The 18,031-nt window shown below is 43.7% G+C and overlaps 2 protein-coding genes across 2 annotated transcripts in view; both read right to left on the reverse strand.

Moving 5' to 3' along the window:
- LOC112432493 (NACHT, LRR and PYD domains-containing protein 12-like) overlaps window positions 1–18,031 on the reverse strand; it is a 773,783-nt gene that overhangs the window by 87,418 nt on the left and 668,334 nt on the right. Inside the window, exon 16 of the mRNA XM_076882532.1 lies at window positions 282–458. Within this exon, the coding sequence (XP_076738647.1) occupies window positions 282–458 (177 nt within the window). The remainder of the gene's footprint in view (window positions 1–281; window positions 459–18,031) is intronic.
- Window positions 2,873–17,322, reverse strand: LOC112434485 (uncharacterized). The gene is made up of 8 exons (XM_076877977.1): window positions 17,205–17,322; window positions 12,559–12,651; window positions 12,297–12,446; window positions 12,077–12,190; window positions 5,950–6,026; window positions 5,181–5,833; window positions 3,867–4,498; window positions 2,873–3,164 (listed from the first exon to the last, which is right to left on the reverse strand). Exons 2-8 carry the CDS (start codon window positions 12,645–12,647, stop codon window positions 3,101–3,103), a joined length of 1,779 nt encoding a protein of 592 aa, XP_076734092.1. The 5' UTR covers window positions 12,648–12,651; window positions 17,205–17,322; the 3' UTR covers window positions 2,873–3,100.

The following is an 18,031-nucleotide window of genomic DNA, read 5'->3' on the forward strand; positions in this document are numbered from 1 at the left end:
GTTGTGTCTGATACTTAGAACTGTGAGGAAGAACACTACACAGTTAATCAGGGTCCCCTCTCTCTGAATCAGGAAAGGTGGGCAGGCCGCGTGTGGGCCGCGGGCCATATGTTGAGTCTCACTGTTTGAAATGTGAACATTGTTCTGCTGCAGTCAATGGACTAAACCAGAGAAGAAGAAAACAGACTTTACCATGAAGATCCTCAGTGTGGATCAGTATAATATCAGCCTGATGTCTGCAGTTTTATTCATCTCAGCACAACTAAAACATGCTGACTGACCTCAGAGTTTCAAGTCCACATCCTGGACTCTCCAGGAAACCACACAGATGCTTCACTCCTGAATCCTGCAGCTTGTTGTTGGAGCTCAGCTCCAGCTCTCTCAGATGGGAGGGGTTGGACTTCAGTGCTGCTGCCAGATAATCACAGCTGATCTCTGACAAACCACAGAAACTCAATCTGTATAAAGAATGAAAGATGTAAGTTTATTAGACAAAGTGTGAGCTTGAAATCATTCAGTGTTTCATCATCTGTTCAGAGCTGAAGAAGGTTCAGAATGTAGAAGTTTAGAAAATGGAAACTCCAAACAGCTGAAGCCAACAGGAAGCAGCTTCAAACAAACACAACAAGAGAAAAAACTCTGAATGTTTCACATTAAAGTCGTACATTTATCATAAAAACAGGACAAAGACTTGAAAAAGTCGTGTTTTTTCCTTCCAGGAACCACAAGGCTTCACTTTTAAAGGTGAAGTGTGAAAGAAATGGACATATTTGAAGTCCAACACCTTTTTCCAGTCACATTATTAAAGCAGACAAACTACAAGCTCATTTTCATTCCAACAAGTCATCTTCTGACCTGGACTAACAACACTGGTCTCTATGTGCAGCTGGCTGTGAGACCAGTGCTCAGGGAGCGTCTACAAAGTGCAACACTGAAAGAACATCACACACTCATTTGCTTCCATCATCCAACCGAAGAGGAAACAGAGACGGCTCCCCTTCAAAGTAAAAGCTGCTCCTTTTGGACACAGTATCAAAGAAAGTCTACAGTATAACATAGAAAAGACAGAACAACGTTTTGGTTGTTTTTAAATTTTGCAGAAATGAAACTACACTAAGCTCAATTATGTGACAGACATTTCATCCCATGTCAGTTTGGCCTCATCCTGGGCCGGATTATCCAGCACACACTCTGACCACAGGCCCAGGGGCCACGCACAGCTGGGCTCCATCCAAGAGACAGCAAACAAACCAACACAATAATAAAAAGCACCATGTGATCTTCTTACATCTTCAAGACAAACATAGTAAAAACATGAGCATATTTGTTTCCTGATAAAATGATGTGACAGGTAGAACAGAGTAAAGTGGTGGTGTTACAGCCTTTCTCCCCTCTGCTGCCGAGGCTGTTAGTCTCTCCCAAACTCAGCTACAGGACTTCCAAATGAATGAAAGCAGCAGAAGTGGCTTTACAAATGAAAGAGGAAGAGGAGAAGAAGAGGAGAGGGAGGCCACCCTGACCATCACTCCAGCTGAAAACATCACACTTCCATTAAAGTTGGTGAGAAAATGTTGAGCAGGATGAGCTGCTGGCTAATCTGGAGGCTGTAGCAGCAGCTCACAGTCACAGTGGATTTCCACTCATGAAAAAGCTCTGGCTGCTTCATTTCTCATCTGATATCAGAGACTTTAATGCTTCACTGAAGCTGTAGTGTGATGCTTCCATATTCCAGTGAGGCCTCCATAATGATTTCAGCTGTTCTGTACACACACTGTGTGCCCTGTATGGCTCAAAGTCTCTGCAGCCTGTTTTTTATCTGCTATCATCAGATCTTCATCATCCTCATTCACATCACTCACACACTCTACAGCCTCACTGACTGATGGAGCACAACATGAACCTGTGGAGGCTGAAACACTGTCCTGTCAAACATCTCCCCGTCACCACTCCACTTCTGTCAGCCTTTAAATGAACCCTGCTCAAGTCTGTCACTTCTGTTTGGAGCCAAAAGGAAAAACTGTTGTTCAGTCGTTTGGAAAGACAACATTTCTGAAAGCACTCAAACTTCTTCACATTTGTCTTCAGACACATCCTGAACATTTAGGAACTAAAGAAAGTTTCAAACATCAATCAAATACCTGAAATATAGAAAAACAACAACAGCTGCAGTCAGTGAACTCACCTCAGGGTCTCCAGTCGACAGTTTGGACTCTCCAGTCCAGCACACAGAAGCTTCATCCCTGAATCCTGCAGCTTGCTCCAACTCATATCCAGCTCTGTCAGATGGGAGGGGTTGGACTTCAGAGCTGAGGCCACAACTTCACAGTGAGACTCTGAGAGTCGACACTCAGTCAGTCTGTGATGATAGAAAATATAAAATGTGTTATTATAAAAGCAGAAAATCTGCATTATAAACACAGACTGAATGTATATGAAGGCAAAACAGAGTGAGGTCATAATCTGATGAATCTGCTCTTCACATCTGTGCTTCAGCTCCTCTTACTGTGTTTGACATGACACAACGATTGAGTCTCTCTCAGACCTGCAGACTTTTAATGAGAATCTTTGTTTGGCTTTAATCTGCAGATGAAGGAGGAAGATGGTGTTACATTTAGGCTTCCATAATGTCCACAGTCTGTCACTGAGATCTGATCCAGAGTCAGAGTGAAGACACACATTTGGACTGTTTCCTGTTTTGACTCCAGAACATTTTGAATGAATTCAGCTCAGTGAAGAGTTCCAGCTGGAAAGATGATCTCTGTTTGCTACCTGCTGTCAGGTACGACTGTTCACGTCCACACACAGGAAAAACCTGCTGACTGTTACCAAACGGAGCAGAAATCTCATCACTGGGCAATGATGATGAATGAACTCAGAGCTGCTGATATCAGATCTGATTTCAGGGGAACTAAACACAGAAATGATTGGCTCATTTGAGCTTTCTGAGCCATTATCTGCTGGTGTGTCGCTAGTTGGCAGAAAATGATTTGTATTCCTGTTCAGGGCTTCAGTGTTTATGAGTCCAGATCCAGGTGACAGCAAGTCAAAATGATGTTACCTGTCTGTGTCCAGCAGCAGCCTGTATTCACTTTGAATATTGTTATAACCTGACATGGATCAGTTTGTCTTTGATTGGTTTGTAAATGTCACTGTTTCCATTGGACCTGAGTGACATACAAAGACAGAGAGAGAGAGAAAGGAGAGAGAGGATGGAGACAGCAAAGAGAGAGCAAACACAAACAGGTGAGAGTGGACAGGTGACCAAGGTCAGCAACCAATCAGAGAGCTTCTGTTTGACCCACAGTCACTGATGATGACTGCACATAACCAAGCAGTGTGTTACTCTGATATCAAATATGGATCCTGCTCTTATAATAATGATCATCAGATGATATTATTGTGTTATTTTGTAGCTGAATACGATGTTTGTGTGATTATCAGTGAAAGAAGCAGTGAGGAGGATGGAGAGAGAGAGAGGACAGAGGGTGAAGTTAGAAACACTAAAAGGATTTTTCATGGATTTCATGGATGATTTGAGTGATTTCCAGTAGGACACTTAAACATGTCAGTGGACGTCCTAAATAACATATTCACTGATATGAAACGTGTCATTGAACAGGATTAATATCAGTGGAAACATGGTGGAAACAGCTGTGACTGCATGGATGTGACACACTTCAAATCTGTTCTCCACTCTTGGATTTGGGATCCATGGAGCTGCTGCTGAGTCTGTACAATAAAGGAATGGTGTGGAAGGTTGCAGCGTACGGACACAAACACTTTGTGGTTACGATCTGATTTTATTTTCAACATTAAACTACTAACCTACACTGATCAATGATGTTAATGATCACATCTGGACTCACCCAGCCTTTCTGCAGTTCCTCACAGCTGGAATCAGTCTCTGTCGTCCCTGCTTTGATGTTTTGTACTTCTGCAGGTCCAACTCATCCAGAACCTCCTCTGACATCTGCAGCATGAAGGCCAGAGCTGAGCACTGGATGTCAGAGAGTTCCTTCTCAGATCTGTTCTCTGACTTCAGGAACTCTTGGATCTCCTGATGTACTGAGAGGTCGTTCATCTCCATCAGACAGTGGAAGATGTTGATGCTTCTGTCAGGAGAGATTTCATCACTGTTCATCTCCTTCAGGTTGTTGATGACTCTCTGGATGGTTCCTGGACTGATCTCTGTCTGACCCAGCAGACCTACTAAGAGTCTCTGGTTGGACTCCAGACAGAGGCCATGAAGGAAGCGAACAAACAGGTCCAGGTGGCCATTTTTACTCTGGAGGGATTTCTCTATGGCTCGTTTAAGGAAATCATCCAGAGATGATTCATCCAGAAATGGTTTAATGTGGGGAAACCGAAGCAAATTAGTATAATCATGATAGTCAAAATCAAAGTCAGAATCATAACAAAAATCTCCCAGGAAGTCTTCCACTACCTCTGTCTTCCTGTTGGTGTGACAGTGGAACATGTAGACGGCAGCCAGAAACTCCTGAATGCTCAGATGAACAAAGCAGTAGACTGGTTTCTGGAAGATCACACACTCTCTTTTGAAGATCTCTGTACAAACTCCTGAGTACACCGAGGCCTCTGTCACATCCAGACCACACTGCTCCAGGTCTTCTTGGTAGAACATGATGTTTCCTTTCTCCAGATGTTCAAACGCCAGCCTCCCCAGCTTCAGAAGAACTTCCCTGTCAGCCTCCGTCAGCTCCTGTAGACTCGTCTCACGTCCCTCATGGTACTTGTTCTTCTTCCTCTTTGTCTGAGCCAGCAGGAAGTGTGAGTACATGTCAGTCAGGGTCTTGGGCAGCTCTCCTCTCTGCTCTGTAGTCAACATGTGCTCCATAACTGTAGCAGTGATCCAGCAGAAGACTGGGATACTACACATGATGTGGAGGCTCCTGGATGTCTTCATGTGGGAGATGATTCAAATCAAATCAAATCAAAATTTATTTATATAGCACATTTTTAAGACCGAAGTACACCAAAGTGCTTTCCATTAAAATCGCAGTACAATTGATTATGATTCTGCTGGACAGCTCTTCATCACTGAATCTCCTCCTGAAGTACTCCTCCTTCTGGGCGTCAGTGAAGCCTCATCCTTCTGTTAGCCTGTCAACACATGTAGGAGGGATCTGATTTGCTGCTCCGGGTCGGGAAGTCATCCAGACGAGAGCCGAGGGAAGCAGATTCCCCTGGATGAGGTTTGTCAACAGCTGGCTGACTGATGACTTCTGTGTAACATCAGACAGCAGCTTCCTGTTGGTGAAATCCAATGAAAGTCTGCTTTCATCCAGGCCGTCAAAGATGAACAAAAGCTGAGAGACAGCCAGCTTCTCTGCTGTGACCTTCTGTAATGTTGGATGGAAAACATGGAGCAGCTCCAGGAGACTGTACTGCTCATCTCTGATCAGGTTCAGCTCCCTGAATGAAAGCAGAACCACCACACTGACATGTTGGTTCTCCAAGCCCTCTGCCCAGTCCAGAGTGAACTTCTGCACTGAGAAGGTTTTTCCAACACCAGCCACGCCGTTGGTCAGAACCACTCTGATGGGTCTCTGTTGGTCAGGTAAGGCTTTAAAGATGTCCTGGCACCTGATTGGAGCGTCATGGAGGGCGTCCATCTTGGAAGCTGTCTCCAGCTGCCTCACCTCATGTTGGGTATGAACCTCTTCACTCTGTCCCTCTGTGATGTAGAGCTCAGTGTAGATCCTGTTGAGGAGGGTTCTACTTCCTGTTTCATCACTTCCTTCAGTCACACGTTCACATCTCCTCCTCAGACTGATCTTATGTTCATCTAAAACCTCCTGCAGACCAACATCTGCTGAAAGAAAGAAAAACAATGAGACTAAAGAGAAAGAAAACTCTTCAATGTCTGAACAACACAAGAAGTCCAGTTTTCAGAAATGAGTCCATCAGCAGACAGATGTTCAGTCTTACTTTGTACACAGCTGCTCTGACTGGCTGTCTGCAGTCCAGCTCTGCTTCTGGATCTTTCTCCACACTGTGCAGAAGCTCTGATGGTGACACAGAAAAGTCAAAGTGGAGATACTTCTGTCCACCTTTGATTAGACTCATTATAAAAAGGAAACAAAGTTTGAACACAGTCATGTTTCCAGTTCACTGACTTACATTTATTCCATGGACACTCACTCTAACCTGAACCACAGCTACAACTCAACATTGTTGAGGCCTCATCTCCTCCTTTCCTGACTGTAGAGGTTAAATATGCAACAACCAACAAATAAAAGAATTTGGTTCATTTCAAAGAAATTCACACGGTGACCAAGTAAAGTAACCATAGTAAAGGAGACAACATCCCGTTGATGGTGGGATTATTTGAAAGATTTGCTTTAGTCACGTCACCAAATGCAGTTGAACCACCCGTGGATCCATGTTTGACCATTCTACCACTCTGAGCTCTGCTTTTTAATCATTTTATTATTATCATCATTCATTTATTCATTCTTTGGAGGGGGGCTATTTCCTAATGCCGCCCTAATAAACTGATGTTCAAGGGGAAATATAACAGAAACTCTTTCAGTGTTATTCATTAATAAATTAACAGATAAACTGTGAAGAAGAAACAAACTGAGATTTAAAGGAGAGAGTGAGAAACTTGATCATCCATCCTCATAATACATGTTTATCAGTATCTGCTGTGACCATACTGCAGTAATAACTACAAGTCTACATTTCTGTGACTGTTGATCAATCACAGCAGGAATCTGAGCTCATCTCTGCACACAGAGCAGCTTCAGCTCTGGGATAAACTGCTCGCTTCACGTCCTTCTCAGCTCACAGACACTCATCCTGATATTTTCCTTTAACATTTGATGGTATAATTCATCTGAGTTTACACTTTATCTGCATAAATACAGAAAAACAGACCCAAACACCATAAACCATCAGTTTCACCATGTAGAATATATTGTTGTTTCCTTGCTTTTAATTCAGAGAAAAACTCTGATTTGGATTTTCTCTGTTCTCTTTGCCACAGCCCATCCCAGCAGCAGCTGAAGCAGCTGACTGTCACAACACTGAATAACACTTTAAGAGGAACGTCTTGATGCATTCTCAATCATCCAGGAAAGTAAATCTCCAAAAGTTGATTCTGTTCATCTGGCCGAAGTGTAAATGTTGTTATCCCAGCTGGACTTTTGTCAAAGCTGGAACGGCTCCTAAAGAAAGCTCCAGCCGATCCAGGAGAGAAGGACAACCGCTGCCTAAGTGAAAATCTGTAGTGATGTGTCAGGAGTATCGGAGCAGTTGAGATGCATTTTTTCTAAACACCGGGTCTCTGTGGCTTTTAAACCCCAAAACACGCTGCGCCAAAAATTGGTCCACCCCAAGGATCGGGTCCCCCGACAGAAACAGAGTAACATAGTGTACGCTGTTAAGTGCAGGAGGATTACCAGGATTTATACATCGAGGAAACGAAGCAACCTCTGGCTACAACACAGAAGAGCCACCTCGTCAGGCCAGGACTCTGCAGTCTATTCACACCTACAGGCCAGTGGAAACTCTTTCAATGATGAGGATGTACACATCCTCATCATGTGTAGGGAGGAACGCTGGTTGGAGGGCGGAGTCAAGGAGGCCATTTACGTGAAAAGGGAAAGACCATCTCTGAATCGAGGAGGGGGCCTAAGGGTACATTTGTCACAATCTTACAGCGCTGTGATTGCAGCCATTCCCCAACTCTCTGTGAATGGGACTCATGGACATTGATCAATGGTCATGAGAATTTGCATAATTAAGATGACCTCCCAGCCCATTTGTCAGCTGGTGATCAGCTGATCACGAGGCCGGGTTTAAAGGAGAGACGCCACCCACCTGTTCGCCGCTCAGACATCGTTCTCTTCATGTCAAGAGCTCCGAAACTTTGCCGATGTCAGTTGCCGCCTGATTCAGCAACCGTGAGTGTTTTTCCCTTCGATCCTTTTTCTCATCCTGGCTCCGCTCGCTCTCCGTCTGTAACGACAGTTCCGAAGCCACGCTTCGTGCACTGATCGAGTCTGATATGTCTGATAGAGAGACATTCGGGACTGCAACCTCCTCTGCTTCACCGAGACTTGGCTGAACCCAGCGATACCAGACCACGCCGTGCAGCCGACGGGGTTCTTTTCGGTTTACCGCATGGACAGGACAATGGAGTCGGGGAAGAAAAGAGGTGGTGGAGTGTGTTTGATGGTGAACAACAGATGGTGCGACAGCACAAACATCTCCCCACTCACACGCTCTTGCTCGCCCAATCTGGAGCTTTTGATCGTTAAGTGTCGCCCTTTCTATCTCCCTCAGGAATTCACTGCGGTCATTGCCTGCACTGTTTACATTCCGCCTCACGCGGACTCGGACACTGCCTTATGTGAGCTACATGAGGCTCTCACACATCAACAAACACTTCACCGAGATGCCGCACTCATTGTTATGGGAGATTTTAACAGAGTGAATCTCAAACGGACATTTCACAACCTTCACCAGCACATCAACTGCCCCACCCGGGGCACGAGGACATTAGACCACTGCTACACCCCATTCAAGAACTGTTACAAGGCTCAACCCCTGCCGGCATTTGGAAAATCGGACCATTCCGCCATCTTCCTCATACCTGCTTACAAACAAAGGCTAAAGCAGCAACCACCAATCAGGAGGGAGGTCGCTCGCTGGACGGACCAATCGGTGGCCGCGCTGCAGGACGCACTGGATGACGCACTGGATGACGCAGACTGGGACATGTTTCGGCGCAGCTCTGATGACATCAACATGTTTACGGAAGCGGTTGTGGGATTTATCGGGAAACTAGCGGACGACACAGCAGAAAGAACTATCATCCGAACGTTTCCCAACCAGAAGCCATGGGTGGATAAAAACATCTGCGACGCTCTGAGATCACGCACCGCTGCCTACAATGAAGGGCTTGTCTCCAGTAATATGGACCTATACAAGGCTGCGTCCTACAACGTGCGCAGTGCGGTCCGAAAGGCAAAGCGGAGCTACGGGGAAAAACTAGAGTCACAGCTACGACAGTGCGACTCTAGGAGCCTGTGGAAAGGACTGCAGACTATAACGGACTATAAAAGACCAGCTTCTTCAATGATGAATGCCGATGCTTCACTGGCTGATGAGCTGAACACGTTTTATGCTCGCTTCGACGCCGCAGCAATTAAAACAACAAACGGCTGCGCGCGCTCGGAGTGCACCAGTGAAGAAAATGCATTCGTCATCACAGAGCATGCCGTGAGGAACACCTTCAGGAGGGTGAACACCAGGAAGGCAGCAGGACCAGATGCAATCCCTGGCCGGGTCCTTAGAGCCTGCGCTGATCAACTAGCACCGGTGTTCACGGAAATCTTCAACCTCTCCCTGGCCCAAGCTGTGGTTCCCACGTGCTTCAAACGGTCCATTATTGTCCCTGTTCCAAAGAAACAACAGCCCGCTTGCCACAATGACTACCGTCCAGTAGCACTGACTTCAATTGTGATGAAGTGTTTTGAAAGACTGATGAGAGATCACATCACTTCTTCACTTCCTCCCACCATCGACTCACTTCAGTTTGCTTACCGGACTAATCGTTCCACAGACGATGCCATATCTCACCTGCTCCACACATCCCTGAGTCACCTGGACACTGGCAGAGGGAATTATGTTAGGATGCTGTTCATGGACTACAGTTCAGCATTCAACACAATAATTCCCTCTAAGCTTTTCACCAAGTTGACGGATCTAGGACTCAGCTCATCACTGTGTCAGTGGATCCTCAACTTCCTCACAGACAGACCCCAATCAGTGAGGGTAGGAAAACAAGTCTCCCCCTCCATCTCACTCAGCACTGGAGTGCCTTAGGGCTGTGTTTTAAGCCCCCTGCTGTACTCACTGTACACTTATGACTGTGTAGCCACATCCGACACCACCTCCATTGTCAAGTTTGCTGACGACACTGCTGTTGTGGGCCTGATCTCCGACAACATCGAGACGGCCTACCTGGAGGAGATTAAGAACCTGGAGACCTGGTGCCAGGAGAATAACCTCCTCCTAAACATCAGCAAGACTAAGGAGCTGATCGTGGACTTCACTACAAAGCAGGAGAGAAACTACATGACCCCCGTCATCAACGAGTGCCCAGTGGAGAGAGTGGACAGTTTCCGATACCTGGGTGTCCACATCACTCAGGACCTGTCATGGTCCTGTCACATCAACACCCTGGTTAAGAAAGCCCGTCAGCGTCTCTTCATCCTCAGAAGACTTAGAGACTTCCATCTGCCACTGAAGGTGCTCAAGAACTTCTACTCCTGCACCATCGAGAGCGTCCTGACGGCAAACATCTGCACCTGGTTTGGGAACAGCACCAAGCAGGACAGACGAGATCTGCAAAGGGTGGTGCGCTCGGCAGAACGCATCATTCAATCAGAGCTCCCTGACCTGCTGTCCATCTACACCAAGCGGTGCAAGTCCAAAGCTAGGAAGATTATGATGGACCTCTCCCATCCCAACAATGGACTCTTCTCACTGTTGAGGTCTGGGAAGCGCTTCCGCTCCCTTAAGGCCAAAACAGAGAGAATGAAGAGGAGCTTCTTCCCCCAGGCTATTCGGGGCCTGAACCAGGTGTAGGACTGGACTCTCCCAAACACGTCACTATAAGACTGGACTCTCACACACGTCACCACACGCACCACCACACATTTCCTATAATCCTATAATTCCTATAATTTATAATCCTTATCTTTATAATCTCTTCTGCTATTTGCACATTCTTTACTGTAAATTCCTAAGTTAATTTGTAAATTTTTGTTGTAAATTGTAAATATTGTAAAACTTTTCTTCTTTCATTTAATGGTCGGGCATTGTACAGCTACAAGCATTTCACCCCCATGTCATACTGTGTATGGTTGTGTGTGTGTGTGACAAATAAAATTTGAATTTGAATTTGAATTTGATCGTTACTAGAATAACTGCGTGTCTGTTCCAACCCACCGCTAGCCTTCGCCGCGTTGGAGTCTAGCCAGCACGCCACACGGGCACGCCGAACTACTGTGTGTAATTCGCCTGATCGTGACACCATTGTTCCTTCAGTGGGCTGGTTTCAGTCATTATGCAAATGTACTGTTTATACGATTGAAACCTGCAGTCAGCTGAGACTGAAGGAGTAACCTGGATGAGAGACGAAACGTTTCTCCCACTAAACACTACGTCCAGATGAACAGAATCAACCTTTGGAGAAAGTTGAATCAGTATTTCAGCTTTAAGAGGGTATTTTAACACAAACATCAGTCCTTCTACTTAAGTATGTTTGACACTTTGTTTACGCCTAAATTAACTTTACTGTTAATGAGTTTTCATGTTTCTGTAATCCACCAGTGTGCTCATGCTTTTTTAATTGAAAAGAGATTTTTAATGATCAAATATAATTATGTTTGTTATTTGTGGATTTTAAATGTCCTTGACAGAGACAGATGATGATCATTATCCTGCACTGTGGTCTCAGGTTTGGTCGAGCTAGCACAAAGAATGGCTATGTTGAACTTCCTCCTGGGATCTACACTAAGAAGTGAGTCCAACATTAGCAGGGTCTCTTTCCTTTATCTGGATTCACTTTAGCATTCACAGTCACGTGAAGCTTGTTATTAACTCGATAAGTCAACCCAGGGTTTCAGCTGAGCGCTCACATGAAACACATGGTGTTGGCAGCATCTGATCAATCATATTCATGGAGACGTGTATCAGCAACAGAGCAGCTGAGTTTGCAGAAGGAAGTCAAACTAAACCATAGGCTATATCATACCACCTGAAACACCTGAGTGGAAGCTCCTCCCTACACTGTGTTTGAAGCAAAGCACAAAGGAGACACCTGCTGGAGCAGCTGGAGTCCTACAGACACTCAGCCTCTTCCCTACACAAACACCTCCTACAACATCCACTCTTTCCACTCTGACTGCTGTGTTTGTGGAAACACTCCAACACACACCGCTTCACATACCAACATAGAAATGTGTGAAAAAGAGCTGAGCTGATATTAAACATGAGGATTTATTCAAAAATACAGGAACAACATCTAGACACACATTACCTCTCAGCAGCAGAAGAACAGCCTTTAAAGTTTATATCAAAACCCTTCGACTCGTTGCTCTTTAAGGAAACACAGCTGGGTTCAGGTCCAGGAGATTCTGGCCTCTTATTGATCCTAAAAGAAAAACAATAAATGTAACAGCTTCATGAGACAGGAAGGAAAAACTGGAAATATTAAATTAAAGACATGATGAACAATCTCATAAAAATAATGTACTTACTCTTTGTCACATAACAGTCTTTTGTTAAAGTTTTCAATAATATCCTTCGACTCGTTGCTTTTTAAGGAAACACAGCTGGGTTCAGGTCCAGGCTCTGGATTAGTTTCAGGGTTATGTCCAGCTGAGCCTGGTACGCCCCACAGCTCTGGGCTTTAAAACAACACACACAGAGGTATGAGTGTGAATAATGATGGAGCAGTGATGTGAGTGCTGAGCTGTGACATGGAGAAGAGTCATGGACAGTTAGAGATGGTCATCTCACCTCTGAGCTTTGGTCTGGCTCTCATGTTCCCCACACAGAGTGCTTTTAGAGGGAGGGACTCCCTCCTCTCTGTCCTCACACTGATCCATGCTGCTGAAAACGTCCAGATGAACAGAATCAACTTTTTGGGGATTTACTGGATGATTGAGCATCCAGACACTTTTTAATATTTTACTAATTTCTGAAGCTTTTTACCAACTTTGTTCAAATGGTCTGCTGTCATTTTATTGTTGACAAAAAGAGACTTTGAGTTTGAGTGTTGACGTTTCCATGTGGGACTGTTGCTGCAACACCAGGATGTTACTACAGAATACACTTTATATTGTGAGCACTTGGATGTTAGTCCAGTGGTCCTAAACTGACACACCTGCACCTGGATTCATTCTGACCAGATTTTAGCCCAACAGTGTTTCATACTTAATATATCAGACACAAACTCTGCAGCTGTCATTGTGTGCAGTGTGTGTGCAGTGTGTGTGCAGTGTGTGTGCAGTGTGTGTGCAGTGTGTGTGCAGCGGGTCACTGTGTCCTATGAGTGTTATACTACAATAAATAGAGCCTGACCACGGGCATAAAGAGGGCAAAAACCCACTTATGCTCTAAAGATGAAGTTCTGTTTCTCTTCAAATGAGCCTCAGAGCATGTGGAGGGTCATTGAATGCATCACAGATTACCTCAAGAACAACAGGCTGAAGAACATAAAAACAAACGCAGAGTTTCTGTCTGACGGTTTGAACATGAAACAGGAATTATTGAACAAAAACGGCCAGTTTACTAATTTATGATCAATCATCAACGCATTCACCTACAATACACGAATGAACATCACCGGTTAAACTGAAAAAGGAAAAATCCTGCACACAAATACGACAGCAGACTAGAGGTGGGTTTTTATAATCGATTTATCGATTCTGGCTTGGATAACGTGAAATCGATTCATTAAAATCCCGAATCTTTTTTTCTAAAGTGATAAAAAATAGAAGCTCTGTCTCTCTTTATTCTGACATTTAACTAATTCAAAATATATTTCAATATTTATCTAAAACAAAAGTTTACTCTAAATTGATGTTGGACAGTAAACATGTTTTATGTTTTATCCCTAAAGTGTATGTAAATATCTGGTTACAAATGTGAATATACTGCTGTGTACTGAAATCCCTCTTGTTTTGCATAGAAATATACTGAACAACATACAAAGCATAATATATAAAATAACATTTACCAGAGTTTTTCTTTGAAAGAAGCCTCTAATGTCCATTCTTATGTTTCAGTACATAACTGAAACCGATTTAGTCGGGGAGGGTAAGAACTGAAAATATGAAATAAACACACGTAAGCTGAGACTCTCTAAAAAAATAGCATTTGTTCGGCTTTTCATTTCGCCATTTGTTGATTCACTTGAAGAGCAAGTAACGTAATATTGGTCAAGTGATCAGTTTGATATCAATCTTTCGTGATTCACCGTCATATTTACATTATTTGTACGGTACGAATGATTTGCTTTGGTACCTGCTCAAACTTAAGCTCTCCTTAGTATGGCTGGCTCCGTCTCTCCAACAGCGCACACAGGCAGCAGCTGCCCCGCCCCCTCGCTCAGACGCTTAGTGCCTGAGCTCGGATCATACCAATATCAGGGGGATTCACGCACAGTCGTAAATTCCCACAGTGTGCACTATGTGCTTCGAATATTGTGTGTACTTTTTGTTTTATACAGTTGTCAGCCAGGCATCTAACTATGAAAAAATTACACTCCAAAAGACCCCGGGCTTCTGAACAAACAACCCGGGCTTAAGCCCAGTAAGCCACCCCCCCGCTCCGCCCCTGCTCTGCACAAAGACATAACACACAGCGCGGACCCACGGATCAGAATCAGTGAGATGTGACTTTCTCACCTGACGGCACGGACACGGTCGGGGCTGAAAGCCGACAGCTCGCTGATTCTGATCTGTCGGCGGGTCCGCGGTTTGTGTTTACGCCCTGTTTACGGTTTTATTACAGACACAGCGTTTTGCATTTTGCATCATTTTAAAAAGTTTAAATTTGTTCAGTATTGAACGGCAGAAATTGGGTTTTGTTTTCGGAAGTAAGTAAAAGGAAAAAAAGAAACAGCGGCCGACTTGTGCGTAACAAGCAAGTGAATAATGCAGAAAACAGATTTTTAGACGGGAAACTGTTCTTGAAGTACAGAGAGAGAGAGCTGTGCATGAATTGTGATTTTATCCTGGTGGCAGCAAAACCATCAGAGGGAATTTTATGTGAAGCGTAGTTTGGAGCTTCTTTTGCTGCTGGTTTACTCAAGGGCGTGGATTTGGCATGGACAGAAGGGACTATCCAGCGATTATTGAATTGTCCCCACCAATAATTTGATCTCTTCGAGTAAAGAAAAACAAAACGGATAGAATTAAAAAAAAAAAAAAAACATCCGTCAATGTCTCATTCACCCAGCGGAGCAGAAAGGGTTAAATTACGTTCTCTACTGGAGTCCTATATCATGTGACAAATATGGCCAATGGGATTGGCTGTGCCTTTCAGGGAGCTCTGTTTAGTTTTAGCCGCTGCAAGCCTGTGCTGCGAGGAGGAGAGGAGGAGGGCAGCAAAAAGAACCTGGATATAAGAAAGTATTTTTCAAAGAAACCTGTAAGTGACTTAAAGTCAAGTTCACTCATAAAATCTGTCCATCATAATAACGTTACAGGCTATGCTAGGCAATACATGCCAACCTTCCCGTTTTTTCTTGGACAATCCCGAATTTCAGTGCCCCTGTTATTACTCTTTCTGGGTTGCAGAATAAACTTTTCAAAATTGTTCAGGCGAGAATGTAGCTGTGCAAACTTCAAATATCTGAACCGGGGAGAACAGCAAACTCCCGGCTCGTTTTAGGCTTTGGCCCACATCAGTCTAAAATTGTATGTAACCATGAATAACGTGTTGCCATGTCCACCAGGAGAGACTGGACAGTATCGATGTAAAACAAATATGCCAGCAGTTTATCTCAGTTAACGAGAGGAGAAGGCATGTGTTTGGCTCCTTCACATAGTGGACATTGAGTTGTTGTGTGGGACATGTAGTCCATGTCTGTTGCTGTAACAGTAGTTCATGTTTAGAGTAAAACATCCCAGCTCACTGACTTGATCGGGGCAGTAGTGCCTAAAATGTTGCATAATTTTGCTGAGAGATCTTTTACTTTGTGGTAATCTTAGATGAGTAGTTGTTCAGTGGTTCAGTGTTCCCTTAGTGCTAATGTATCAGAGATGTTGGTGTACTATAACTGAAGTAATGTTGTTAAGTCCTTAAAGTCATATTCTTTTGTCATGACTGTATTTTAAGCTATTTTTTTTTAAATTTTTGTATGATATCTGATTTATGTGGATTATGGCTGAAGTAAACTAAAGCCTGAAATACTTAGTCATTTGTTTAATAGTAACTTAACATTATATAATTCACATATAAAACTATGAATTGTAATTTTCAATGGTTTAAAAGCATGTAGAATAGCACATGTAGGCAAGTATATTTCTCCTTTTTTATCAAGAAGCAAAGACAAAAAGGAAAAAAAGAAACGGGGCAGGGTTCGATGGTTGAATCATCCGGCCCCACCAATGCCAAAACCAAATCTACGCCCTTGGGTTTACTCAATATTGTCTGGAGAGACATCAAACCTGCAGCTTCAGAATCAGCGCAAAAAGGGCGTAAACACAAAGCGCGGAGCCGCCGAAACATCAGAATCAGCGAGCTGTCGGCTTTCAGCTCGTGTCCCTGCAGTCAGGTGAGAAAGTCACATCTCACTGATTCTGATGCGTCGGCGGCTCCGCGCTTTGTGTTTACGTCTTTGTGCAGAATCCGTGTTCCTGCTCTCATTTACTGTTTTAGCTGTTTGGTGGTTGTTGAAATTTTATGAGGTTTAACCTGAGATTCTGGCATTTTGGCCAAAATAACTTTATATTAAAAAATCGATTCAGTATTTCAATGAATCGATATCACGTCAAGCCAGAATCTATTTTAATCGATAAATCAATTATCAAAACCAACACCTACTACTAAATCAAGGGTAGCCCGAACTTAAAGTCACACTGAACACAGCAAGTGTTCCTGCTCTCAGATACAAAATCTGCCTTTAAAAGTTAAGAGTAATGAAATCAGCAGTTCTGATTCTATAATTTGTAGTCTCACACACCACTTGTGCATTTTTGTTGTTTTGATTTACATATGTTGATATTCTGCTGTAAACAACTGATGAGAACATTTTATAAAAGCTTTGAGTGTCCATCAGGATCCTGTAGAAACAGCTTCCATGTCAAAGATCAATATTCTGAATTCTGTTTTGAAAGAAAAAGATTTCTAGAAAATTCTCTAAAGAATTCAACATCTGTTTTGTTTTCTACTATTTTTTTTTAAACGTCACTCTAGCACAGATTTCTTTAGCCATACAAACGTTACACATGTAAACACTCAACACAGCAACACTGAAAGCATTTGATTGTAAATTTCATTCAAATCAAACTTCAAATCATTCAAATCTGAAATCTCTTTTTCTCTCTGAAACCAAGTGACAGCAGACTGAGTCAAAGACAGAAACCTTATTTAAACACCAAATATTCACCGGCTTCACTTCCTGATCCAGGATTCAAAGAGGACGTTGCACTTACTCAGCTTCTTCCCATGAACGTCTTCACTCTGCAGCTCTGCTGTCTGGACCAGGTCTGTGTAGAAACAGAGACAATCTTCTGCTTCATCAGTCCTCTGTGTCTGCAGGCTGAAGTCACATTAAACACTTCACACCAGCAAAGAGTCTGAAGCTCAAAGGTCAAAGGTCAGCTGCTGCACCTTGTGTGATATTGTTTGATCAATAATTAACCTGCAGCAGGTTTCTGCTCCAACTCCAACACACTGAACAACCCTGAGAACAAATCAGATGATGTGGGTGTGTCTGCAAGCTTCAATAGTATTAAACACCTCACACCAGCAATGAGTCTGAAGCTCGCAGGTCAAAGGTCAGCTGCCACACTATATATAATATTTCAATATGTATACAACCTGACTGCGGGCGTGTGTGCAGCCATAAACAGTTTAAACATTAAACACTGAACCATAAAAGAAGCTTAAGCTGCAGCTCACAGGTCAAAGCTCAGCTGCTGCAGCCAGTTATGACTTTACATAAATCATCATGTTTTCCCTCTCAGCACTTGGGCTGTTTTGACTCAGCTACACTATGGCAAATGGCCAATGGTTCCACAGCTGTTCTTGTTCACAGCATCATCCAGTTAGAGAGGAAACTGTATAGTGCAATGATGATGTTCCAGCGTCATGCTGCAGTTGTTGCTCCTCCTCCACATGCTTACCTGCCACAGTTTAACTCCGCCTCTCAGACAGTCATGTCACCTGATCTGCATGTTTTGTTGTACGATGACATCATCTTGACGTTGACGAGGAGGGCGAGAAAAACTAGTTTTGTCCTGCAGATGGCGATCTTGCA

Source organism: Maylandia zebra, linkage group LG3, assembly GCF_041146795.1.
Source record: "Maylandia zebra isolate NMK-2024a linkage group LG3, Mzebra_GT3a, whole genome shotgun sequence".
NCBI lineage: Eukaryota > Metazoa > Chordata > Actinopteri > Cichliformes > Cichlidae > Maylandia > Maylandia zebra.